Here is a 27,346-nt window from a genome sequence, read left to right as displayed (position 1 = left end):
AAAGAAATGCAACATTTCCAGATCAAATATTAATTACATGCTATATAGAATCATATTTTTGAAACAAATTTTATAAATAAGAATCTAGGCCTTTCAAACCATCGGCAATATTAATTTTGGATTTGAAAGATTATGAAAGATAAACAACCACATAACTGTGAATTAGAAAAATACTGGCCTAGGTTGCATAAAAACCTCCATTAAACAAATGCTGTAAGTTTTCATATGAAAATTCAGTGGCATTGTACTTTAAAAAACCATAATGAATTAACCATCCCGTTAATGATACTCGAGTTGTTTGTCACAAATCACATACACATACAGGAAGTCAGATGGCCAAAGAAGGCTACACACTGGATTAATACACAGTTCAACAGAAAGTACTCTCGATGTGCTCTGCTCCTTCGTTGTAACTTCCTGACGGTCGTTGCAGTTATCAGCTGCAAATCCTGGCACCTTGCTCCTCTAGGTCGCCTTGCTCTCCCAGAAGGTCCAACACCCCGAAGGCCGACACAGCGGGTGACTGCCACTGCGGTCTTGCGCATTCACCCCTCAGACCACCGGTTTAATCTCGGGGTGATTCACAGTGAGTGGTTCTGGTTTCCAGTCTGGTTGGAAAAAGTGAATATTGAATGTCCGTGCCCAGTTCTCAAACACTCGTTTCTCTGTGATGAAGCGATGATGACTGCCCTTTCGTCCCCGCTCGTGTGAAATGTACATTGTGCATTCATCAGGTCCCAAAGGTTCATAATAATGATAAGGTACTGAAAGATGATTAGGATCCCTGTGGAAGAAAGAAAATAGATGGAAGCCTGAGATGTTCTTTTTCACTGATCGAAAAGATGCTATCTTTAATGAGCTGACAGGCTCAAATCCACTTTTTCTCCCAGTTAAACCAAATTTCTAGGTAGCTGTATTTTTCTTGCATGTTTAATACATCAGCATGGGGCAAAGGTGTTTTCTTTGCTCTTTCTATTGCTCTCCTTTAATCCCCTCCTCCCAGTTAAATAAAGGACGGCAGTAGCTCATAAACAAGGGAGAGTGCTGCAGGGCTGTGTTACTGCTCTGAAATTTGAAGCAAACTGCTTAAAAGAGATTTATGTCTAGATTGTGATTTGTAAAAAGCCTTGCAGAGGTATTTACTGAACTGGGGGAAGAAAGGGAAGGGGCAGATAGAGGGGAGGTGGTTATCTGTGTCACATCAGCTCAGCTGAACGTTCCCAGCGTGGTGCACGAGGCTCTGAGGGCACCACTTCAATGAGCCTCTCTGCACGCCAGGTCAGTGGTACGGTCTGCTGTTGCTGGGTTTGCAATCAAACATCCGATGCATGAATGAGTTCTTTTAGATTTTACAATAGCAATTTTCATGTGTCTAAGCTAAAAATTAAAACCGTTCACCCATAGGAACCCTCTGACCTTGTGAGCCCATCTCATCAACCAGCAGGAGATGCAGTAGTCAGGTGGTGACACACAGGGTACGCCAAAGACCCACTAGACTTAGGATAAAGTTCATTTTAGCAGTTCTACCCTCAGTGTTTTGATGTTACATTCTGTAAAAGACACATTTGTATTACACTTACAATAAGCCAGTGATTCATTCTCCTTTTGTTTTATTCTTTACGTTAAACTGTACCCGTTATGTTTTTGCTGTGGGCACAGGCATTTGGGGCTGACGAGAACTCATACAACTGCCTCTGTCATAAATTCAGAGCGATCTGTCCCAGACAAAATATCCCCATTGTACCGCTCACCACAGTTGCCACCAACAAACTGTTCTGTAGCAGCAGCAAAGTGAATCCAAATGTTACCATTTAGCGAAGCCTTGGAACCGCTGCATGTTAAAGCCTGAGCTAACAGGACCCTGTAGTACGGAAGAAATCTCATGCAGACTGAGGGCTCTCAGCTCTATTACAGTTGATTATTTTCATTTTGAAGAGCTAACATGTAAACTCACTTTCAATTGAATGCATCTACAATCTGTCAGCATTCTGTCCTGGTCATTATTTCTACTGTGTAATTCTGTCACCTATGCAATTCTCTGATTTTTCTTATTTTACCGTTATCCATATTGTATACGCAGCAGTAATGTATGACATTGCTGCTGCTTTCCATTTGTACCTTAGATTAACATTTTAATTCAATCAATCTAGCTTCCTGGTAGCACAACACAGTGATCAATCTTACAAGACCAGAATAACAATAAAATTACATTTCTGGAATAAGATGGATTCTAAATTTACTGTATATATTCTCACCAGAATACTTAAGAGAGTGAAAAGAAATCCTTCAATACCTCACCTACAGAAAACATATTTGTAATGTAAAAAATACCCTTCATATAGAAATTTAATACCTTTTTTTAGCTACAACTATTAGATCTCAATCTTTAATTAATTTTTCACATACTTGTTTGATACATTATAATGTATCTTATTATAATCTCTTAAATGAATCATTTGTATGATTACGCTAAATCTTAACAGGATACATTTTAATGCGATCCATTTTTTCTTAAGAACTACTGAACAAATAGGCCTCCATCTCTCCTTTAGACTGCTCTTCCTTTCTGCACCAAAGCTGGATTTTACTCCTGTGTTCTTGACGGTGAACCTGTATTGCCTGGTGGAAATTTACTGCTTTAAAGTTAGGATTAGTAAAGTTGAAATCGTATTTCCAGCAGAGTTATGGAAGGCCCAGCACTGCACAGGGAGCCTGCAAGGCTGCTGGCCCCGACACCTCTGAGCAGATTTGGTTGGGATCCTCCCTCCGCTGCCCTGCTCCACCCCTGATTTTATGAAGGCCTGAGCTGGGTTTGCAGAACATGAACTAGAAGAGCAAAAAGCAGGAAATTAATCGCTGTGTGTCTCTTCCCTGTTCCTTTGCTGTACGCTGAAATTAGCAGTGGATGATAGGGATAACTTGAATCAGATTTCTCATCTATAGGAACACTGGTCATCTTTTTTTCTCCACGCAAAACTGAAAGTATACAGGTACAGGGGGTATGTGGATCAGACAGAGAGAGGCAGGAGAGAAGACTTGAAAGTGGTCCTCTTTCTTCTCCCTTACCCTGCTCACTTAGTGTTTACCTAGGGTTACACTCTGCTGTTACCTCTCTGAAGCAACATTTTGAAGCCTGCACCTCCCAGTAAGTGCTGTATCTCTTCTGCTATCGGCATTCTACCAGTGGATATTTTAGCAATGGATTTCCCTTTTGAAGACAGGGATTCCACATCACATCAAAGGCTCTGCAGCTAACAGCAGAGCATCCAAAGTAGGTGCCCTTAGCTCCAGGCTGTAATGGGTCACTATGTTTTGTGCAATGTCCCATCAGAAATGGTCCCGAAACATCTGCACAGGGCCTGGCGTGAGAGAGGCAGAGGAGCGGCGCGGTCCAGGCACCCTCTTGGGTTCAGGCGTCCCCGATGGGTGCTGTCAAGGCTTGTATGCAAGTCTGCTGAATGAACTGGAGGTGAATTCAATACAAAAATGAAAATGCTGGTGGCTTTAGAGCTCTCCAAGACTGCTCTGCACCTGACTGAGGCTTTGAGGCTGAATTCCCTATGTTGTGTTTTGGATTCAGGAACTCTGAAAGGCAGTTAGGTACCTAGGACGTTCTGTCCAAAGCCCTTCTCCTTTTGTGGGAGTTCTGGATTCCCCTAGATTGCACACTAGTAAGGTCTGGATTTGAACTCTGGCTTGAGTAACTACACCATAACCCAAATTAACTGTACTGTGCTATCTTCTAACTCTGCAATTAGCTTGTGTCACTGGCAAATGAAATGCATGAGTAATTTCTATACGGAAATTGCTTGCCACCTCATTTATTAACATTAAAACAGATGCTGTTTTATCACTGACTGATACTGGACATTAATCAGTATTTTGTCAGACTTTGCATGCATATTAATGCCACAGCTGAGAGGAATCTAGGAAAGTTCCTCTGTAAACCACAGCACACTTCCCGCCCAGTAGCCTGCCAGCACAGCAGCCGTGCAAGCGCTGGTACCCAGTGTCAGGCACCCACTGTTCGCCACTTCAGTGCACTTCTTCCCACAGATGGCATCCACCCACAGCCAAAGCTGTTTGCCTCGAAAGAAACACTGCAGAAAACCAAGGCCATCCCATATCGCATTCTGGTCAACCTCTTCCTTTACAAATAAAGAGCCATTATAAATCAACCCACTAAAACTGTATGTACTCACATGCTTTGTAAAATAATTCATATTATTTTACATGGAATGTGGAAAGAGGGGTAGGCCACTTGGGAAGAGTACAGAAACGTAGTGAGAGCATGCAGGGATGTGACGAGGAAGGCCAAGGCTCACCTGGAATTGAAGCTGGCAAGGGATGTCAAAAACAACAAGAAGGGCTTCTTCAACTACATCAGCAGCAAAAGGAAGGCTAGGGACAACGAATGCTGAATGAGGCGGGTGTCCTGGTGACGGAGGATGCGGAGAAGGCAGAGCTACTGAATGCCTTCTTTGCTTCAGTCTTCAGTGCTAAGACTGGCCCTCAGGAATCCCAGGCCCCGGAGATAAGAGAAGAAGCCTACAAGGAGGACGACTTTCCCTTGGTCGCGAAGGACTGTGTGAGGGATCGCTTAAGTGATCTGGATGTCCACAAATCCATGGGCCCCGATGGAATGCACCCACGAGTGCTGAGGGAGCTGGCGGATGTCATTGCTGAGCCACTCTCCATCATCTTTGAGAGGTCCTGGAGGACAGGAGAGGTGCCCGAGGACTGGAGAAAGGCCAATGTCACTCCAATCTTCAAAAAGGGCAAGAAGGAGGACCCAGGGAACTACAGGCCGGTCAGCCTCACCTCCATCCCGGGAAAGGTGATGGAGCAGCTTATCCTGGAGGCCATCATGAAGCAAGTGGAAGAAAAGAAGGTTATCAGGAGTAGTCAGCACAGATTCACCAAGGGGAAGTCATGCCTGACCAATGTGATAGCTTTCTACAATGACATGACTGGTTGGGTAGACGAAGGGAGAGCCGTGGATGTTGTCTACCTTGACTTCAGCAAGGCTTTCGACACTGTCTCCCATGATATCCTCCTAGGGAAGCTGAGGAAGTGTGGGCTGGATGAGTGGTCGGTGAAGTGGATAGAGAACTGGCTGAATGGCAGAACTCAGAGGGTTGTCATCAGCGGTGCTGAGTCTAGTTGGAGGCTGGTAACAAGTGGTGTCCCCCAGGGGTCAGTACTGGGCCCAGTCTTGTTTAACTTCTTCATCAACGACCTGGATGAAGAGTTAGAATGTACCCTCAGCAAGTTTGCTGATGACACCAAACTGGGAGGAGTGGTAGATACACCAGAAGGCTGTGGTGCCATTCAGCGTGACCTGGATAGGCTGGAAAGCTGGGCAGAGAGGAACCTGATGAGGTTCAACAAGGGCAAGTGCAGGGTCCTGCACCTGGGGAGGAACAACCTCATGCACCAGTACAGGCTTGGGGTGGACCTGCTGGAGAGCAGCTCTGCGGAGAGGGACCTGGGTGTCCTGGTGGACAACAGGTTAACCATGAGCCAGCAGTGTGCCCTGGCTGCCAAGAAAGCCAATGGGATCCTGGGGTGCATCAAGAAGAGTGTGGCCAGCAGGACGAGGGAGGTTCTCCTTCCCCTCTACACTGCCCTAGTGAGGCCTCATCTAGAGTACTGTGTCCAGTTCTGGGCTCCCCAGTTCAAGAACGATAAAGAGCTACTGGAGAGAGTCCAGCAGAGGGCTACGAGGATGATGAGGGGACTGGAACATCTGTCCTACAAGGAGAGGCTGAGGGAGCTGGGCTTGTTCAGCCTGAAGAAGAGAAGGCTGCGAGGGGACCTTATAAATGCTTACAAATATCTGAAGGGTGGGTGTCAGGAGGATGGGGCCAAGCTCTTTTCAGTGGTGCCCAGTGACAGGACAAGGGGCAATGGGCACAAACTGAGGCACAGGAAGTTCCGTCTGAACATGAAGAAGAACTTCTTCCCTCTGAGGGTGACAGAGCACTGGAACAGGCTGCCCAGGGAGGTTGTGGAGTCTCCTTCTCTGGAGATATTCAAGACCCGCCTGGACAAGGTCCTGTGCAGCTTGCTGTAGGTGACCCTGCTTTGGCAGGAGGGTTGAACTAGATGACCCACAGAGGTCCCTTCCAACCCCTACTATTTTGTGATTCTGTGATTTTGAAGGGTGAATAAAGTGTCATTAATATGTTGTGATGGCCAAGGTGCCGTGGCAGGACTGTGAAGATTTCTGGATAATTTTTTGCCTTCTATTCCCAGCATCTCATTTCCTTGACCTCCACACTAGCCCTGTTTGCCAAACCATTTAAACATTTTGTTATTAAGTTATTAAGGGAAAGAGATGAGACCCAGGCATATGGACTAAAGGGAATTACATACTCCCATACAGTTTAAAATCCTGTGAGCACCCCTCCTTCCATCAAGCCTGTCATAAGCCCCAGGAAATGTAACTAGCAACAACTGCTTCTTTGCACTTGATTTAAGGCAATTGAAAGTGGAGAGAGGGAGGTAAGAAAATACTAGATTTAAAAGCTGTGCCCAAAGGAATAAATTAAAGGATTTGAAATGCCAATTTTCAGGCAAATTATCACAGATGGGAAATGGCCTGGCAGTCAAATGAGGATTCTTATAGGAAAATGATCTGGCTCCGTAATTGGAGGAAAAATTATTCTTGTTAGTTAAAATAAGGCTCAGAATTAAGCTTTAAGTTTCTGCAAGTTCCAGAAGGCCCAGGCCGGGGGGGGTTAAAGAGGGCTCTTCTCACTGACACACGGAGTTTTCCTTGTGGGCACAAGGGCCCAGAGATACATGCAAGGAGCCACCCTCTCGCTGCTGCCGGTACTCCAGTGGCCAGGGACCGGAGTCACTACGGACCACATCAAGGCCTGCCTGTGGCCTCCACCCGACGCTGCGGAGCAGGCACAAAGCAAAGCAGCAGCCCTGCAGTGCCTCCAGGAGCTGTGGGGCTGTCCGTGCTCCACATCTGGCTGCCGCTGGAGGGAGGCCAAAGGATGTCCCGGTTTGGGAGAGGCCCGTGCATACAGCGGGCTGCCCAAGGGAGCTCAGAGTGGGAAATGCTTCCCATCTGGGGTGCTAGTTTGCTCCAGCAAAGGCTAGGATTGTGATCCCTGGGCACTGGGGAAAACACAGCATGATGGCTTGCCTTGCTCATGACAAAAGAGTGCGAGGCGCGCATGCTCTCCGAAGTCTTTGCAAGGTGCGTGGGAGCACAAGCTTTCATCTTATTCTAGAATGTGCAAGTCAGATGTATTTAGCAGCAGTATGAGAGCAATATCAAAGCCATTAACCCTTACTACAGCATAAATCTGTAGCAAAGGGCTTCAATATTACGTATTGCTTTGCTGTAAAGTAGCAGAAATTTATAATAATCAGGTCACCGATTGCAGTTCAGCTATAAAAATCAATGTCCAGTGAAAGTAAATAGAAATGAATCTAAACCATGTTGTTGCAATTAATAGTGACAAATCTTTTAGTCTGTACTCCAGACTCCTTCACTAGACTATTTTTCCTGCATGGATGGGAAGCAATTTGGTTAATGATCTTAAGCTAATAATTTGTAGCAGAATCAACAGTATGATATTCACGATACCTTTGAGATGTCCTTCACGTTACAGATGTGATACTAATTTAGTTCCGTGACAGTGATCACCCACACTCATTACTTGCTGCACAAATTAATACTTAAAAAATAATGGGTATCTGCTGAAGTTGTAAATTTGGTCATATTAACTCTGAATAGAAATAAGGTGGTGTTTTTTTTTTTTTAATCTCACTGATTCTTTAGTTGCACAGCACCTAAAGTACCTACACCATCTCGCACAGATATGAGAGAAGTAGGGTGTGGTTTTCTGTTGTTTTTTCATTTTTCTTTTTTAAATAGTAGATTTGTATTTTGTCTGACTAAAAAACAGGAAATATGGCTTAAAATAGGAATATTTCTTTATTTCTGCTGTTCGATTTTGTTGTCTTATTTCTTTGAAAGGAAGCACTGTTTAACTTCTTAATGTGTGGCTGAAGAGCAAACTAAGCAGGTTAACTGTATTTATGGGAAGAGGTTCCTTTCGTACATCTTCATGGACAGCTTCTTCCAGGCGTGGCAACTACAGTTTTCCCCTTCATCATCTGGGGAATAAACCTGAAGTGAAGACACTTTATATTCTTTTGATTAAGAAATTACCTTTTCCCCTTTTTACGACCAGGTAAGTGTATTTTTATGTTAAGATTTTTTTTATGCAAGCTGTAAGCATTATTACATCTATCAACAGTAGGATTGGTTACAGCCTTTCTTGTGCTATAATTTAACATTGTATCCCTTTCCTTTCAGTGTATCAATTCTATGAAAGCCTTATTATGGTCTCAGTGACAATTTTAGCATCTCTTAAAAACAGTTGGGTAATTTTTTTTTCAACTAAGTATATGTATCTAATCTCACTTTGCTGAAAAGTTAGGATTGAGCATTGCTTTACGGTGACTTGCTGTCTTCTGTATTTTTAGATCATCAGTTAATTTAAGAATTACTTCCGTGTGCCACTGGAATACAGCCACTTCTGGAGTAAGACAGGCCAGCCCCTTACAGAAACTGAGGAAGTGTGTGTTGGCCAACTGAAATGAGAGGGGAGCTGAAATGCTGAGCTGTGGAAGGCATTTATGTTGTCTGGAGTGTCTGATCTAGTTTGTTATTTTCCATGGAGAATTCATGATGAAGTCTGGCAGTACATCACAGCATTTATCGTCAGTGTTTTGTTATAATTTGTAGAAATTCTTACAAAGTGGAATTTAGTGTTGACATTTTGTATTGTAATTTCTTCAGGGACTTATCCTATGTGCCCAGGACAAATGCAGATTCACAAATGATCTTTTTCAGTGCTCAGAAGAAGTCAAAGCAGTCCTGTTCTTTGATAGATGAGCTAACCTGTCGCTGCAGCCTCACTCCCCTTGCCCCTGAAAGCCATCTTGAATTAGTCAATGAACCAGACTTCAGTGAGATCACTGCATTTGCAACAGAGAATTCAAGCAAGTAATTCTTAGTTGAAGGGATTTGTGAGCAGGTGATGAAACGTTCCACTGATGCCATCATTGCACACACATCATTGCCGGTACCACCTCTGTGCATTGCTGGGTCACCAGCAGTGCAAATGGGAGCAGGGCTAGGTGTGGGCACATGACCACACTGTTCTGAAAGGCCGGAGTGCTAGGCCTAGCAGTGGATGGACAGGTGGTACTTAAATCAGCGTAAACACTGCTGACCTAAAACAATTTTGCATTAATTTATACTGGATCAGTGCTTTGCGCCATGTGGCTGACAGGCTCTTGGTCCAATATCAGAAGTCCTGAATTCCGTTTCCTTCTGTCACTGATCCATAGCAGGAAACCTTCACCAGCGCCTTGGGTCCGAGTCTGGGATACAGCTGGAGGCACAACGCAGCCGTGAAATGTACCCACGCCGTTACTTCCCACACCAGCGTGAAGGGGTCCCACAGCTTCCACCGCCAGAATGCGTGTGCTGCTTCTGCCACTTGCGGCTCACACCCTGCATGCCCAAATGGGCGATGACAGGACTGGTCATCTATTCTGCAGGTCCAAATTTGGGTGGGTTTTTTTGTTTGGTGGGGATTATTTAAGAAGCTAGTTTACTCGAAGATTGGGACTCACATGACAGAGATACAACCACCTTAATTTGAGCTGCGTAGAAAGTTCAATTTAGAAACTAGTCACTGTGAGAAGTCCGTTCCTCTGTTAACTGGGGAGGAACTTTAAAAACGAATTAAAAGTAATGTTTTCCAGTACTCCTTTTTCAGATTAATTTCATGCCAATTATTGCATTACTTTTAGCTGATAAATATTCAGAGACTAAAAGAAACAAACAAGATGGATTAATTCTCCCACACTACAATTTTTAAAAAATATTTTATATAACATAATTAAATGCTGCTTGTTGTTTTCAGAATCAGATTTTGGGACATGTTAATTATTTTAAGAGGACTGAAGACATGTTGCAGAGAAAAAAAATTACAAGATTCAGGTATTTATCTGTAACATTCAACCTTGTTGGCTAATAATGGTTCCAAAATAAATCCTACCTGCAGAAATCCGGTGGCACCATGCCATAAACATTTATCCTGTCACAGAGCTCTAAGGCGATAGTCATTGTGAACCAGCCCGTGCTAAGCCAAGTGTTGGATATCTTCCTGAAAGCAAAAACATAATTAAGTTTCTAGGCTGACAAATAATTCTTGAGATATCTGAAGCAATTTCTGGGCATTTTTTTCATTCCTGTGAAAGGTTATGAAAATTGGGCAACCAAGACTACTTTGCTCATTCATCTTTTCATGATTTCGCTAGTGTCGTCTGTCAGTGGGCTAATCTATGCAGAAACTACCATTGCTGAAATTAATTTTGGGCACAGAAATGTTAATATTTAGCTGACCTTTTGGTAAGTTTACCTTAAGTGACTGAAACTTCATGTCTTATATTTGTGTTTTTCTGCTAGTAATCTATACACACGTATAATCGTCTAATGGAGCTTACACACCGGGTGCTCAGGAAGACGCGTCATTGGGGATAAAGAGGGTTGCTTAAGACGCTGTCTCCTATAGCACACAGAGGAGCCTGTCTGCTGGAGCGAGATCTGGCTGCAAGTACTTGGTCTCACCAGCCCTCCTCCCACCTCGTCCATGATTTGGTTTCTAGAAGCTCCCAGCCACTCACTGTCACTGCTGGCAGGCAACTCGTGGTTAGCTGCAGCTCTGCCTGTCCCTCAGCCAGCCTGGGAAACCTTCATCTTAGCTGCTACACCTCTGCCTGCCCCGAGTCGCATCCTGCCTGCTGGGACCTGCGAATACGAATGACAAGTGCTGCAAGGGAGGCCTCTAAGGCACCTCCTTTCCTGGCCTTCTCTGCAGGCTGGGAGAAATCTTTAAAAGAAATACAACTGATCCCAGAATTATTTATGCAAAATAGGGGATATCTCCTTGTAACTGCACACAGATGTAAGAGATTTACAAGGTGTGCCTAGATTTTGCGGTATCACAGGTTCTTACCTGCAAAATAGCAGCAATAAAGTTTCCTCTTCCTAGCATTTCCTTGTCACTGCTGTTCAGTGTGTAAGAGCTGGGTACTGTAATGGTTACTGGTTGCCTGGCACATGCACTGGAAGTCCCAGTCCTGTGTTAAGTGCCTGCACTGTCCCTATGCTGGGGGAGAGCCAGCAGTCTTGGAATGGGAGGGTCAGTGAAATGCCAGGAGCACTTCTTAAAGGAGTCGTAAGGGGCTATTTAGGCGCAGCCCTACAGGCCCAAGTTGGGCACCTCTCTTGGCAATGGAGGCACATACAGTGGGTATTTGCTCTAGAGAAAACTACTTCACTCAAAGGTCTCCCTTCACTTACTGTTAAAGCAGGAGACAGCAGGTCTCCCTAATGGCTCCTCACTCAGCTAGAAAAGTCCCGCAGAAAGATCAAACTTGTGTCATCTGCGTCCCAAAAAGGCCTCCGATTCCTGATGACAGCCTGTCACAGTGACTGGCTCTCCTTTCATCTCCTACTGAAGATGAGACACTGTGAGAGCAAATGCAGGTTTTTGGATGGCTTGTGCACCATGTCGGATCGTACTAGTATGGAACCTACATTAACCCCATTCCACCACACCTATATGCCTGACACCTGCGAAATTTTGTGACCCCCTAAAAACGCACAGCAGAGAACATGAAGTTCTCATCAGAGCAGTCACCTGGGAATCCCAGGTCCTGACCCCAGTTCCAAGGCCATCTTTTACAATGTACCCGGTGACAGGGGAATGCGCAGCAGTCCTGGAAGTAGAGACCTGAAGTCACTGCAGCCACTGCAAGCAAGTGCCAGCAATCACTAATTTGTCATTCAGCAGGCAGGAGCCCACTGTGCTGCTCCCAAGCTAATGCTGAACAAGTTGGTTCCAGGCAGGGGCAGCAGGAGGGAGATGTTTTAAGCACTGTCAGATTGAGGAATGCCTTGTACCAAGGTTTCCCCATTTCCTCAGTGAGTTGGACTATTGCAAAGAAAAAAAGAAATGGTGGTATCAGTGCTGGCTGCATAAAAGGCACTTCTAAACATGAGGGAATTCTTTAACCAAAATTGCCTGAGGGATGCTGGGGAGCCTAGGTAATTTGTGGGTCACCTGGTAATGTATGAACTCTTGAAACATACTTTTTCACTTCTACTGACAAACAGACTTCCAGGCTAAGCTAGCATTTGGAGACTAACATGATTTAAGCATCTCATTAGTTCCAATTATGGGACCTTATTTATTTTCTGAATTTGCACTTAAGCGGGGGGGGGGGGGAGGGGGCAGGGTGCAATTTGTCACAATGTCGTAGCTGGGTCATAAGCTCAGCAGAGGCCTTCAGGCACTGCAACAACACAAAACAGCAAACAATAATTTTTGGCTCAAAATTATTAGGAAAGGGAAAGCTAGGGAAAAGCCTAAAAAATTTGCTTTCCTGCCACTTGAGAGTTTCTGAACCTATATATTGCTAGGTAATTCAGGAACATGTTCAGGCTAGGAGCACTTTGGAGCTTGCACAAGGCTACTGTTGGAGGTGTCTGTGACCTTACGCTCCAAGCCCGGGGGAGCCGTTGCATCTAGACCATGACCAAAGTGGCTGGGCCTTGCACACGTCAGGCAACCGAGCTAGGCTGGCTGCTGCTGGGTTAGTTTTTTTTTTTGCTATGCACACTTATGCTGCAATTTAGAGTTTGAAATAAACAGGAGAATAACTGAATAGAAATAAACTAGCTTAAAACCTAAACAACAAAATAAAGATTTAAAAACTTACTCAAGTGCCACTCTGGCCTCTTTAAATACTATGTCTGTAGGACAGCAATATAGAAACAGGGTTGTAGTGTCTTGCCTTTTCATAAAAGATCTGAACAAGAGTCCAACAAAATAATACTGTTTTTATACCTAATCAGCAGTAATAAAAGAATATGAAGAACTGTCATGTGCTTATTAGGGGAAATTATCAGATATTCTTTTATATGATGAACTAACACACTGTGCTGGCAATTCTGTAGTGCACACTAAATTACAATTAAAGGCCTTTCTGCTCCACCAAAATCTCATTTACAATATCTATGGAAATACTCTTCCTACAGTTATTTCATTTATGCTTCCTTTATCTAATTACTATAATATTGGTTCTGAATCATATTTTCTTAACATACCCTTATTCAATTATAAAGTTATTTTCAAGTACAGTTACTTTATAATACCAAGTATATTGCTCTGAAGCCTTTGTCAGACACTATGCTATTTAACTGGCAATGTTTCCTGAAGGTTTCCCTTCATTTCAAAACCAGCTTTTTTTTGAAAAACACAATACATCCAATTACCTTTTTTATCATCATTTTCAAGACAGAAATGAATGGTTTGATTATTGCAACCTTGCAATCAGGCTTCTCTCTCCCTCCTTTGTTTTTTGCAGGCGCTACTGTCAAGAGCTCAGCAGAAACCTCCCAGGGAACAGCAACATTCTGGGCTGCACAATGTTCTGCTCCTGCCCCCACAGCTACATAAATTTCCTTTCCTTACAAAGTCCTTCCTACCCTGGTTTCTTTTCATCTTCCCTCTCTTTTTCTGTGCTGCCTATTCATTTATTTTCATCTCCTGTTTTAATCTTCTTAGTCCTTCAAGTATGCTGTATGTGCCCTCTAAAGGAGCAGTTCACACACAGCAGAGCCTGCAATTTCTTAAAAGCAACGGGACCTGTTCAGGAGGCTGCATTTTGCAAGCGTCCAAGTGCCCTGGATTCACATAGGGCGTTTGGGGTGCCCGTGACCGAGTCCACTATAAACTTGCTATAGTGTCATTAATGTCTCAAACACCTTGAGAATATTTCAGGAGCCAAGACTGAGCCTGGTGCCTGTGCAGAGAAAGAAACACTTTCATCTCATGCACAGCTATGGGCCGCCTGCTCAGGGCGGGTGATGCAGAACCAGAAAGAGCAGCTTGCCTGAAACTGCACAGCAAGTGTCAGGAAAGGAATGGTCCCTGGCTCCCCATGGCAGAACTGGCCAGACTGAAGCAGAGGAGGTAAACTGTTCCTCAGACCTGGGGACTGGAAGTGGGTTTACACTGAAAGAGTAATCCAGCAAAGGAGGTGGCAGCGTGCATTCCTTGTGTCCAGGGTTTGACCCTTAGGGCTGATGGTGGCCCATGTTGCAGTGCAACTACAGCTATATTAACTTTAATGCCTTTGTAAATACAGATAGTGCTTTGCACTTTTCTTGAAGGGTTCAAGTGCTTAATTCCCATGGATCATAACCTTCTCACTTTGCTCTACTCCAGGTGAACAAACGTGGAAAGACTGTAGCACATCAGAACTGGCCGGGTATCTCCCCTTGTTATCCTTCCTTCTCATGCTGGCAGAGGCAGAGCCTCTGGCAGAGCTTCAGAACCACCAATTTGAGGAGGATGAGAAAAGGACCTTTAATGTTAAGAAACTGACCAAGTTAATGTGTGCTAGATCTAGCGTTGGTGTGAGTCAATCAAGAACTTGGATACGTAGTCTGATCCACTGTAACTGAACAGAGCTCTGTGAGCAAACCATGTGGGGTGTGACAGAGGCAGCAAATGCCAAGCAAAGATACAGTCACCGCCAGCTAAGAGGATACAACAGTTTCCTCTAACACTGGTTCTGCTGTTTGTGTGCAGCCCAGAAAACAATGACCGTGTTCTTGAGTCCTCCCTCCACACAAGAGGATCGAGCCCAGCTCCAAGCTTTAGTACGTGTAATACTTGTGAAGTTAGAAAATTTCACCGTGAGTTACTGCACAATAAACCTACCTCTTCATTTGTACCTAAGCGGGGACCCTGTTCCATTTTTACAGCAGCATATTTAATATGTAAAAAAATAGAGTTCATTAAAAATAAATGTATTTCTTGCTAGGAAGTCTTTGGCTTAAATGCCCATTTTCAAACATTATCTGTGAAAATCCTCAAGTCCTGCAGTGGGTCACTTATTAAAAATTTGATTTGAAGATCAGCCTACAAGTCATAAACAGTCTCATAAAGATGGAACTATCACAATAACTTTCCTTTTCCCAGTTGGAAATACAAGATTAACTGTTCTGAAGCACCTAATGTATGACTAATGTTTATTTGTTTTACAAGAAGCTTTACAGCTGCAATGTTCCAAGAATGCTTAAATTCAATAAAAGGCTATTACAATTCACTGAATGGTGGCATTTCCTCTATAAGAAAACATAATCTATCCATTCTGATTTTTCAGAATCAGTAAAAAAACCTTTCAGGTTTATTACCCCAAAGTGAGATTTAAACAGCTCCTGCCTCCTTGTCTGTATAAACAGTACATCCAGATTCTGGTATTCTAAGTTGATGAGGCCATACTCCATACAAATTATTTTGATGCATATTTTTTACTTATGTTACAAGTGATGTTATTTGGCAAGTCATACCATATTACAACTCATGAGGGAGAGGATTTAATGGGTGTGATGGCCCCTCTGAACAGATCTGAAATTGGTATGTATAAACTACATTATTTTACTACTGTATGACATCCCCCAAATGCATCCACATAAGTTCTCACCTGTCTTTTCCAGTTTCTCTTTTAAAAAGCTCATCAAATTGAAGCATCTTGTGGCGAGAAATCATATATGCTTTTAATTGAGGCAGTATCTGATTCATCAGCTGCAGGTTATTATACACTAAGCCTTTACCATCTCTCCTCATGTAGCTGCTAGGACCCCAGAAGATAAACACAGCACCATGGCTCATATTTAAGAGTTCATTGCGATTTCGCAAAATCCTCTGAATACTGGAGTGTGCAATGACTCGAAGGCTCGTTTTGTTACCAACATCTTTTCCATAACCTCGAGTAGGCGCGTCATTCATTCGTATTACGCACTCCGTCTCGTCGATTCTGTCACCTTGTTTACTTCCCAGAAGGTGTCCAGAGCTGGTAACCAATGCACAACTCTTGCAGTGCATTTTTAAAGGCTGCAAAGACATACATACTTCAAAATTAGCTGTAAGCATCTTCCCATTCACTACATGACAACTATATTTTACACGTACGTGGCATATTTTACAGAAAAAATCTCAGAGGACTTTACATCAGTCTCTCCCAGCAGTCCTCCCAAATAACTGGGGACATACTACCTGCACACTTTGTAGATGGGGAACACGTGGTATAGGTGTATAGCCCTTAAAGCTCCCCTGTGGAGTTAAATCTACTAATGTTTAAATCCTTCTTTCCACTGCTGCTTCATATACATTAATCACAACAGCTTCTATACTGTTCCCAGCTGCTTAGGACTGTACTTCTTCCACTTGCCATAAATGAGCTATAATTGGAGTATTTGTGATGCTTCCTTTTCCAATTTTTTTGCAGGAAGTAATCAATCTTAAGTCCTCATGAGCACAAGTGTGAACAGCTTTTCCGCCTTGAGGTCAGGACATTTTGCTAAGGGAAGAGAGTTATACCTTGGTCCAGTCCTTCCACGCCATCGCCCAGTTGGTGCCATGACCACTGCAATGCTCTCATACCTCCCGTGTGGTTCAGCAGTCAGAGCTGGTCATTAACGTCTGGGTGTATTTCCTGACAGTGAGTTAGTGCACTGAACTTATTCTAGCTTGTCAGGTCATGTTTAGAAGTTACACAATGAAATGGAACAGGAGGTGCCTGTTCAGTGAGTGTCTGACCTAATGGAATCAGCAGAGTAAAACAAGCTTTCATGAAAATGAAAATGCATTATAAGTCATATTACTGACGTATGCCATCAATACAGATGCCAGTAAGAGGAGTATGTAAGTGTATCTGCTGCTCAGCATGAGAACTAGAAAGGGGCAAAGGGTTAACAGTATCCCCAAAGTGCTACTTTCTAACGAGAACACAATAAACTGGAAGATAAATACTGCTTGAAGGTGTGCCTTGGTGGCCGCCCGTGAAACAGTATCTTGCAGCATTTAAGACCAGTAAAATCAGATTACAGAACAGAGTGTCTGTCTTATCATTCCTTTGGGGGGAAAAAAAAAGGCAAACACACTGAACTGTGCTCACCAGTCTGAGGTTCCTTGGAAGGCTATTTTCGTTCATGATGATTTTGATCTACTGATCCTCTTCCCTAAGGCTGTCAATCAGAATTTTACTTTCATCATTTACCATGAAGAATGGCTTTCCCACACCCTCCTGGTGAGTAACAGGCTCGTTTAATTCCAAAGGCTCCAAATCAGACACCCAGCATGCCACCCAGAGGAGTGGTCTCCTGCACTGTGGCACTGGCATGGCCCCATGGCCCCATGGCTGATACGAGGAGGTGTCAGTATTCATTGGCTCTGAAGAGCACTAGCAACCTAAACCCATCTTTGACAACCTTTGGCACCTCAAGATCAAACCTTGTGGCTCTCCATGGCAGCTCACGGTTCACGCCACTACAAACATAGCTGGCATGTCTCCAGGTATAAACGTGGTGAGTTTATTAGCAATGCTGAGACATTACAGGGACATATGATTACACTTAGTATCAACCACATGTATATAGGAATCTAATGACTAAATCAGTGTGCTGTGAGGCTCAGCTTAAATCTCTAAAGCTGAAAAAAAGACATAACCTAAGTTTGAGATAATCTTAATTCCCTGTTGAAAATGCTTTGGCCGCTAGCATTTGAAGGGGGTGTTTTACTCAAATAACTTGTTTTTAATTCTGAAGGTAGTAAGTCCTTGCAGTCTGATCTTGTTTTCTATGAGAATACCTAATGAATGACGAAGTGCTTTTTAATTAAAAACAAAGTAACTAACTATACAATTTGTGTAATGACACAACAGTAAGCTTTGTATCTCCATCCTCCCCAAACAGCAAAGTCTCCTTTCTTTCACGTATATGGATCATAAGCCAGAGCTAATAATATGGGTAGAAATGTTCATGCTTTTGTGAGCCAAGGCTCCTAATGCAGTATTTACACGCATTTTCCTTTAAGCTTTCATCTGCCACTTTGATGAATTACCTAGCAAAAGGCTCTATGGTGAACTAGCTGCTCCACCATCATGCTTGGGAAAGCAAGATGAAGTGCTAATGAGGTTAAAGGAAATGTAGTCAGCACCAATGTTAATGTACGTGGGTTTGAATATCCACATAGCAAGACATTTTCACCTAAACAATCTCTGCTGGTTTCTGGCCTACTGAGCTACAACTTGTTTCTTTTAAAAGTCTGCCAGAGAACGCATCAATTGTTAGGAAACAAGGGCGACCATCAGTGGAGCTGTGGAAAATTGGGGAGGGGGTTGAGGGAGGGGATGTCGACATTTGCTAGATGATAAACATTAACATCCCCCAAAACATCAGTCCCAGATCTTGTTTGAAAACTGTTCCTTCTGGGAAAAAGTCTTTAGACTGAATTCAGGTATTGCCCAGCTTCTTGTTGAATGATGCATGGGGGCTGAGCCCGTGTCGCTGCTCCGAGCAAGTCATTTTCACTCACCTCACTCAGATGCTTTCAGTCGGAATCTGCAAAACTCACACCTGAAAATTGTCAGAGGAATTCACAGCCAACAGCCACAACATTCTCCTGCCAGCTGTTTATAATGCTTTGACAATATTGAAAGCAAGGGGGGAAAAAGCTATTGGCTGTAATACCATCTCATTGGGAGGCAGTGGTTGCACCAGAAATGTCATCTACTTAAGCAATACTAATGGAGGCACAAGGCAGTTCTTCGGGATTGATGACCAGCTGGGAAAAGTTGATGGCCTGAGAATAACCAGGGGCCATTAAGCCAGAAGAACATTAACTCCACACAAAGCTCTCTGTTACGGTAATTATTACAGTGATATTTGTTAAAAAAAAAAAAGGCAAACCAAAAAAAAGCAAACCCATGACATAAGAGTTATATTTTAGGTAGGCGATGCAACCCTTATTTCATGAGCCTTGCTTCAAAGTGCTCAGAAAAGGGACAGGGTGAGCGGTAGGTGAGTTTTATGGCATCTGTATTAATTACCTTGAAATGTAACAAAACCTGCATGTAAAAGCTGCTGGCATTTAATGGCACCCAGTGCCAATAAGCAGTCCCAGTTTTGTGTGTACCTAAACTACACGCACAGCACCTTGCACACCATGGCAGTGCGTGTGGCTACTTCTAGAACACAGCTCAGCCCCAGCAATACTCAGGGCTCTGAGTGAACAAGCCAACTACCAGCCAAATAAACTGCCCAAATTACCTCCTCGTTCCAGTCACCTAAACACATGTATGGGGGGAGGGAGAAAAGAGGTTACAAGACAGCAAGCTCACAGCGCTAGAACCCCAGAAAATGGCAAAATCAGCGTGCTTTTCTGGGATAGATGGGCTATCCCAAGGGACTGAAAGGAGCAGGTGAACCTTGCTAGGTTCTGGTAAACACCAAGACAGCATCTTAGTGGCCACAAGAAATTTGTGCAGCCTTGCACTGCTCCAAGTATCATGCATGGGCCAGACTGACTCCTGGCAACTTCCACTTACATAGATTATAGCCCAGTAAGTACTGTTGTTGTATCATATGCCTCTGATTTGTTTAATACCAACCAACAGACAAACCAAAACAAAAAACAATGCCACAGCTGTTTCTGTATTTTCCACTTTGAGGCAATATCTGTTCCGTTACCGACTTTAAAATCTATGTTGTCCAATGATAGAAAAATGTTGTTTTCAGATACTTTATTGCTTGGAAAAAATCAATGGAAAAATGTTATTCCTGATTCAAAATATGTTACTCTTAGATGTAATTATTTTCAAATGATTTTTTTTTTTTGCTTACAGAAGTCTTGATTTTAAAGCCAAGAGTTAGAAAACAAGACAATTCCCTCCTGTAACACCAGAAACACTGAAAAACACACTTTTTCCTGTACTGAGTACTAAATGACCTACTTTCAAGACCCCTGGGTTCACATCGCTCCATTATCAGTAGTATAAAAGTTTTCCTTCTATAAATAAAAAATAGAGTAGTCTATCTTGGCAATGATGACCTGGCCAATAACAAAAAAAGTCTTCTGGAGTGAAGAACAGCTCATCACTGAGTTCAGCAGAAAAAGACCACCTGTCAGTTCCTCAACACCAACATTCCCCATAGATACACCTGGAAATACTACAAATTACTTCAAAGTGTATTGGGAGACAGCAAAAGAGACTGAGAAAGCTTAAAGAATATCCAAATTCCTTTTGGATGAATGACCTTTAACTAAGCATTTGAGATTGAAAGTGCAAAATACCAATAAGGTACTCGACAGCTATGTTTGTCTCTTGCACTGCAACACCTGTACAGCATTTTGTTAGCCAGCACCCACATGCTTGTCTTCTGTCTGATCTGGAATGAAAAGCTATAGGGCTTCTTCACTCTGTATTAACTGCCTGAACTTTATTATTAAACCAACAACTTCCTCTGCAACAGCTCCCAAACTGACCACTAAAGTAAAAGCAGCGGCAGAAATAAGAAGACTGATATACAGGAAAGCAAAACTGTTTCCATTTTCAATTGAATTAATTCAGTATAGGGCTATATTAACAATTACAAAAGCACATACAAACACTACAAGAGGCAGTCTTACTGGTTCAGGAGAAAGTGTGCTTATCCAGAGCAGTCTAGCGTTCTCTTTTTGTTATAAAGCAGGTAATTTCATTGGCAGAAGTTTCACATCTCCCCTACCTAGTGCCCATTATGCTTGGCCTAAGCACAACAGCTAGCTTGTGACACTCACTGTGTTACCTCAGTATTTGCTTTTTATGTTCCTTGCCTTGTGCACAGAACTCATTCCTACGTGACGATAATGAGCCCTGTGTTCACCCCATGTTTAATGTAATTTATTACTTATGGTTTGTTCTTGATTGCTTCATGAACCACCACCAGCAACACTGAGTAATTAATGCATTGCCAGTAATATCGTGTTTTGTCCTGGCAGCTTCCATTCTAACTTTTTACTTTCTCATAGCCTTGAGCAGCTTTGAGGTTTCTCACAAGCTGCTGGCTTGGGACCACTGCTCCATTGGGCTGGCTGCCTCTCCAGCGGCTTCGAGGACAATCCCCCATCACAACGGGCACCCCAAGCTGTGCAGGAGCTCCAGCCAATCCATTGCTGGCACATCACAAACGGCTGCTCCAGCTCTTGAGAGCCCCTGTCACTCAGCACTGCTCCAGGTACAAAGCTTCTCTTGCCATTGCGTCTGTCCCTCATGACCAAGCTATACATATTGTTTCTATCGGTGCGCCTCCTTCCTTAATATTTTTCCTAGAAGACTGACAATAGTATGGCCAAATCTGCTTTTCACTGAGAAATACCCAACAATCACCTTAAAGTAGAATATAAACCCTGAAGCTTCACATTTGCGAAATAAATTCTGTTCTGTAACTGGATGCAGCAAGCTGTAGGGCTCAAGCTGCCTCATTAGTGAAGTACAGCTGTGCACAATGCAAGTACTCTGGGAGACATGATCCTGTGAAAATAATGCAAGTTCTCTGATATTTGCTTTGTAATATATTGATGTTGGGATGTTGGAGCAGTGCTTTCGTAATAACATGAAAAGAACTAAAAATGAAAAAACATACCAACGCAGTTGCTTTGGTATTTTTCAAGTCCCATCTACCTGACACGCAACGCAATGATGCTCTCAAACTAGTCTTCTCTGAACAGTACAAATTATTCAGACGCATATCAGAGTATTTTAGGTAACACTTCTGTGTATAAAAAGCTGAACAAAAAACCAGATTGAAGCACTTAAAGCATGAAGAGAGTTCTGAACTCCAACCAACTTCAACTTTCTGTGGTACACGCACTTTTCAAGTCTCTGGGAGTTTTGATTTTGTGGTGCCAAGTTCAGATCTAGGAGATGATTTTGCTTTGATCATGACATTGTCACATGTATGTACAGACAGGGCGTGTAGCTTCAGTTCTACACTATGCATGCCAGCTCAGACTCTCCCCTCAAGTTTCATCAATTTTTATTTTTTAACCCTTATGCTAGCAGATACAGAGGGCTTGTAAAGAGGAGGGGAATAAAGTCCTCTGAGCAAATACGTTTACAAGTTTTGTTGAAGTAGACTTTCGGAAAGTTAGAGAATCTGCCATGAAAGCAAGCTGCATTATCCACTGAACTAAAAGCACTGGCTGCCTTGAAAACTGTATCCCAGTGACTGACATCACACAAGTAAACAGAAAGGGTGAGGAGATGCCACTTGCCCAGCATTGTTAATCCTTATGCAAATCCAAATAACAAGCATTTGCAGCAGAACTTTGCAATTCAAAAAAGGTCTGGCAAGTCTGTTCATAAAGATAAATGCATGTCTGTTTAAAACGACAAAAGATAAAACAAATGAATGTCTTATTACTTCGCTTTGTTTCTTGGGCTGCGGAGCTTGAGTATGCAAATGTTGTGGAAAAATTAGCATCTCCATTTCCTATTGATTCTTCAGAGCTAATTATATAACTGGACTCTGACTTCAGATATTTGTTAAGTAGAAACAGTGAAATAGCCAAACTTCAGCAAATGCATGCATCACACTAGTCATCACAGCGCCCTAGGTTTTATTCCTCCAAAGAATGGAAAATTTTTGTTTTCCATGATACTATACTGATGGGCATTTGCAAAACCTGTAGTAAAAATATAATAATTCTATTTTCAAAAGGTCCTCAGACACATCTAATTCAATTTCAAAACATGAACCAATATTATGAAAAGGGAAACAGAAAAACAAATGCACACCATAAAGCTTTCACTGGGATAATTTTCTTAGAAAAGTACCATTAAGCACATTAGTCAGTGAAGAGTCTTCTGCTTGTTTGAAGTGTTTTCTGGCACATTTACTCTTTTTCAGGCGACTGCCTGCTAGTCAAAGCTTCCATTAGATTAATTAAAATACGGCTTCTCTCACTGGAAAGAAAAGGCACGAATTTGGTTACAGGACCTTGCCCACCTCTAGAAACCGAGCCCTTTCCAGTTACATAAAACACAGACAGAAGTCGCACAGGAGACTGAACAACAAGATAACTTCTGGTATATGGACTGCATTTCTCTTCTTATTTGGAAGCACGATTACCAGGTGCTGATGTTTTCCCCTAAGCCACCTGAAGTGAATATAAGGTGCAACCTTGCAAATTGTCAGCACATATAAAGCTAAGATTTAGAGAGTAGTTTCCATCCTGCATCCTATAAATGTGTCCCATGAGGAAGATTAGTATCAATCATAGGCTTATTGGAGAGGGAGATAGGATACAATGATAACCTGAAGCTATCAACTAGAGTAATGGTCTAAGAAGAAAAAGTAATCAGAGAAAGAAAAGAATATCCTCAATGAAAGACAGAACTGGAAAATCAGGCAGGAATGTATCATGTTGATGAACATGAGCTGCTATACAAGAGAGAGACTCACATGAACAATACACAGGCTCTAAAGAAATGGTTATTGCCTAATGTTTATCTTAAAAGGAGTGCAAATAGACATCCATATTACATCAAACTGCTTTATTTCTGTTCTGCAGCTGAAGTACTTGCACTAAAATGCAATAAAACCACAAGCATGGTGTCTTAACTATGCGAGTTGTTATCACTGAAGTGTCAGAAAAACAGGAATTATTTCAACGGTCCACAGAAAAGGTATTGGACAGTTTGGATTTTTGCTTCAGAAAGTTTTCATATCACCTTCTCTCGCCTGCTTTGGTATGTTCTGGCAACTCCTTCCAATTTAAATGCTTCATGGAAATATGCCCTCAGCTGCTCTCTCTGCATCTGTCATGGCTGTGCAAGATTTTTTTTGAGCTTTAAGTTTTACAGCGTCACCTTTTTTTTCTAGCCCAGGTTCACAGCTAAGCATCATCAATCCTTAAAGTCTGTGCCTAAGTTCTCAAACTGAAGCACTTGCTGCTTTCTGTGACACTATTTGGCTCATCCAAACTCATCTAAACTCTCGCTATGACCATTATTGCTACAAGGCAATAATGTGATAGCAACTGCAAGGACACGGGCAAGCCTTTCCAATGGCACCCAGTTTTAACATGATAACTTCAACACAGCAACAGAGTCCCTACAACAGGCCAGATGAAATTTAAACCCAAATGTCTGAGTAGAAAGAGTTAATGACCCCATAGAGAATTTTCTCTAAAATATATTTTGTCTTGTATTTCTTTATCTTGTTGAAGTAGACAGAAATCAAAAATAAGGCTCCTCATTCCTTTGACAGGTCTTTGTTAAAAAATTTTGTTCAAAGGTCTTTGTTTCAAAAACTGTCAAAAATGTTCAGCCACATGGTGTTCTCTAAGGCCTTTCGATTTTCATGTGGCTAGCTCCAGCTCCAGGTAATCTTCATCAGCTTATTTTATATTAACCCAGACTGCTCTGTATGTTCTTACTTCTGTCCCTCTGATTTAGCAGTGCATCAGGAATCAGGGAATGAAAGCAGATTAAATTTTTTTTTTTTTTAAACTCAGATACTGCATCTGAGTTTAAAATGTTTTTTCTGAGGATATATCAGGTTCAACAACACACAAAGTTGTACCGCCACTGGAGCAGGATCCCAATCACTGGCATATTGACACTAAAGACAGATGCTGGAAACAGGTGCTGGCAGCAAAACTAGTCAAAACATCCATTTCATTCAATAGCTACAGGATGCAGAATGTTACTGGGAATTTCTTCCATGCACATTTGTAGAAAAGAAAAAGAAAGTGTGTTTTGGGCTAAAATATTTGTATATTAAGCTTTGGACTAAAACCAGATGAAAAGAAAACATCTTGAAGACAGATGTTTAAAAAATCTGTATCTATATATGCAACTATGTATCACTATAATTTTAACTAGTTTCGGACTACAACCAAATTTGAAAAATAATTCTTTGAATTCAGGGGTCAGCTCTGAAGTTTTGAGGTTTTTTTAAAGGCTCTCAAGCATTCCAAACATGTCTTTCCAATTGTTTACAATTATCACAGTCGTGATCGGGAGACAAAAATAAACACACACACACATTTGTCCCACCAGGATGTTTGTCAGTGTGCAGGCTGATATGAAATAAAACACTTGGTGGAAGGAAACACTTTGCACTGAAATGGACCTACCACCGAGGGTTAATCAGACAATCATGTGCAAGAGATGGCACTGTCTCTGAACATGGCACTGCTTCTCCAGAGAGAACAGTACATGGAAACTTAAATCCACAGTATGCAATGCATTTGTAGAAGGGTGTGCCACAGAGAGGATGCAAGAGGTAGGTTTAAGAACAGATACCACAGAAATCAGGAAAAAACCTTTTAGTGAGCAGCAGCAGAGACAAAACCTTCCTGCAGAGGTGAAATGCAGAGCACCAGAGTCCCAGGGGATTTGTGGGTGCTTTATACACTTTATCTGCTTGTTATTTTACATTACTAGTCCTAAATTGTACTCCTTGGATATGATGTGTGTGTAGGTTTAAGTGCATTTTACCTGCTAGTGTCATTAAACAATTCCTGCTCGCTTCTTGCTGGGTTGGGGGGAGTGTATTTCACTGGCTTACTGCTTGGATCAATTTCACAATGGGAACGAGAGGCAAAGAGAAACAAAAACAAGGCAGGGAAAAAAAAACCCCACAAGATGGATGGCACTGCTTTCTTCAGTGACACTGAATGTACATAAAATTCAGCCCAAAATGCTACGGTAAGATGGGTGATGGTGGGGGGGGTGGGTCATGGAAGACTGAAAAGGAGAACATGGCAACATGATCAAAAAGTGCTAGGCTGCAGAGGTCTTCCAAAGTATCTCTGAATCTTTCATTGTTTCAAACCACCATTAGTGAATGCCTTGACAAATAACTGATAGCTGTCAGCACGGAATTTTAAATTCTGTAACCAGCACTGGCTTTTCAGGTCTCTCTACCACACCTGGATGCAGCCCAGGATTGCTTCATGTGAATGAATCTCTGTCAAACAGTTTCTTCAGAGCAACAGGCATATTCTAAAGAAGTTTCTTCTAGTTTTTCAGCACTAGACATGTAGCTCATCTTTCCAGCTTTACTGCCCACCCACCTGAACAGCATTTTTAACAAACCTAGACCTCTCTAGAGCCACAATTTCACTTCTCAGAAGAGATGGCAGGGTATTTTCTTCTTGTAGGGGAGAAACACTGAGGTGTTGACAGTTTTTTAAATGTGAATCTTTCAGCAAAGCTTTAAAAAGAGCTTTGTAGTGCTTTTTTCATTTGTTTCAAAAAGAGCTTTGTAGTAGACCAGCTACTCACCAGGTGTAACTGCTTCACTCCACTGAACAAAGATGTGACCAAGTGGGTTCATTCTGCCTTCACTGCATGGCCCTTGGGTTGCCCTCAGGGGCTGCTTCACCCTGCACCAGAATGGGCCAGGAGACCCTGCCTGCAGCTGCCCAAACCCCACTGCCTCGCTGGCAGGGTGAGACGGTACCAGCCCTTTTGCTGCCCACATCCATCAGGTGGTTCTCAGAGCTGCCTGGTGTTTCATGCTCTTGGCTCATCCCCAGAGCCCAGCAGTGGTGTCCACCTCACTGCAGGAACCCTGCCCGGGTGTAACACCTGACCCCCACACCCTGCGGTATCCCCAGCAGGGATGTCCCCACACCGGCACCCTCCTCTCCGATCCCCCACCGAGCCCACCCAAGCCCACCCACAGCCCCACTGATCTCACCGGGGTGGCACACTGCGACGAGGACAGGGCAGGGCAGAAGGGACACAGACAGCGCGGAGAGGCAAACACGGTGACAGTTTGCCAGGAGATGGCATGAGAACATAATCCTGACTCGGCATGCCCGGCCACCCAGACGGGTGTCCGCACCCTGGCAAGGGAGAGCCCTTGAGGACACCGGCACCGCGACACCCTGAACAACAGCGTGAACAACGTGGGAATTTCACCTTGAGTGTGGCAGTGTCTGCGCTGTGTCGGGCCTGCCTGTGTCCCAGATTTGCACAACCGAGGAGGAACACCACATCCTCCCAGGAGAAACTGCTGCTCCCGTTAGCACAGCCCGGCAGGGAGGTGCCGCCGTCCTGGAGATCCACACGTGAAGAAATGAGCAGCCAAATTCCACTGACATGTCAGCGTTTAATTGCGGCTGGAGTGTGGTTCAAATCTTCCCCTTTCTGTCATGTGTTCTGCTTCCCCAAACACAAAAAACAGAAACAATGCAGGATTTCTACCCCTCAAAAATAATCATCATGCTACAGCCCTACTATTATAATTAAACAGAAATTAATTACATTCTGAAGAAGGGACAGGTTCTGAAGGCTTAGTTGGTTTCCTTTTTAATTATTGTATAACATTGTGAACACAGCAAAAATCTTCTTTTTAACATGCTAAACGCACTGGGGGTTTTGTTTGCTT

The 27,346-nt window shown here is 42.9% G+C and overlaps 1 protein-coding gene across 1 annotated transcript in view; it reads right to left on the bottom strand.

Moving 5' to 3' along the window:
- Positions 1–552: 552 nt before the first annotated feature.
- The window catches only part of ST6GALNAC5 (ST6 N-acetylgalactosaminide alpha-2,6-sialyltransferase 5), a 73,148-nt gene continuing 46,354 nt past the window's right edge, over positions 553–27,346 (bottom strand). The window contains exons 3-5 of the mRNA XM_075424727.1: positions 15,604–16,013; positions 10,101–10,208; positions 553–784 (exon numbers count right to left, since the gene is read on the bottom strand). Of these exons, the coding sequence (XP_075280842.1) occupies positions 553–784; positions 10,101–10,208; positions 15,604–16,013 (750 nt within the window). The remainder of the gene's footprint in view (positions 785–10,100; positions 10,209–15,603; positions 16,014–27,346) is intronic.

The sequence above is a fragment of the Opisthocomus hoazin genome, chromosome 6 (assembly GCF_030867145.1).
Source record: "Opisthocomus hoazin isolate bOpiHoa1 chromosome 6, bOpiHoa1.hap1, whole genome shotgun sequence".
NCBI classification, from domain to species: domain Eukaryota; kingdom Metazoa; phylum Chordata; class Aves; order Opisthocomiformes; family Opisthocomidae; genus Opisthocomus; species Opisthocomus hoazin.
The sequence above is the reverse complement of the archived record's forward strand: the minus strand, read 5'-3'. Positions and strand labels throughout refer to the sequence as shown.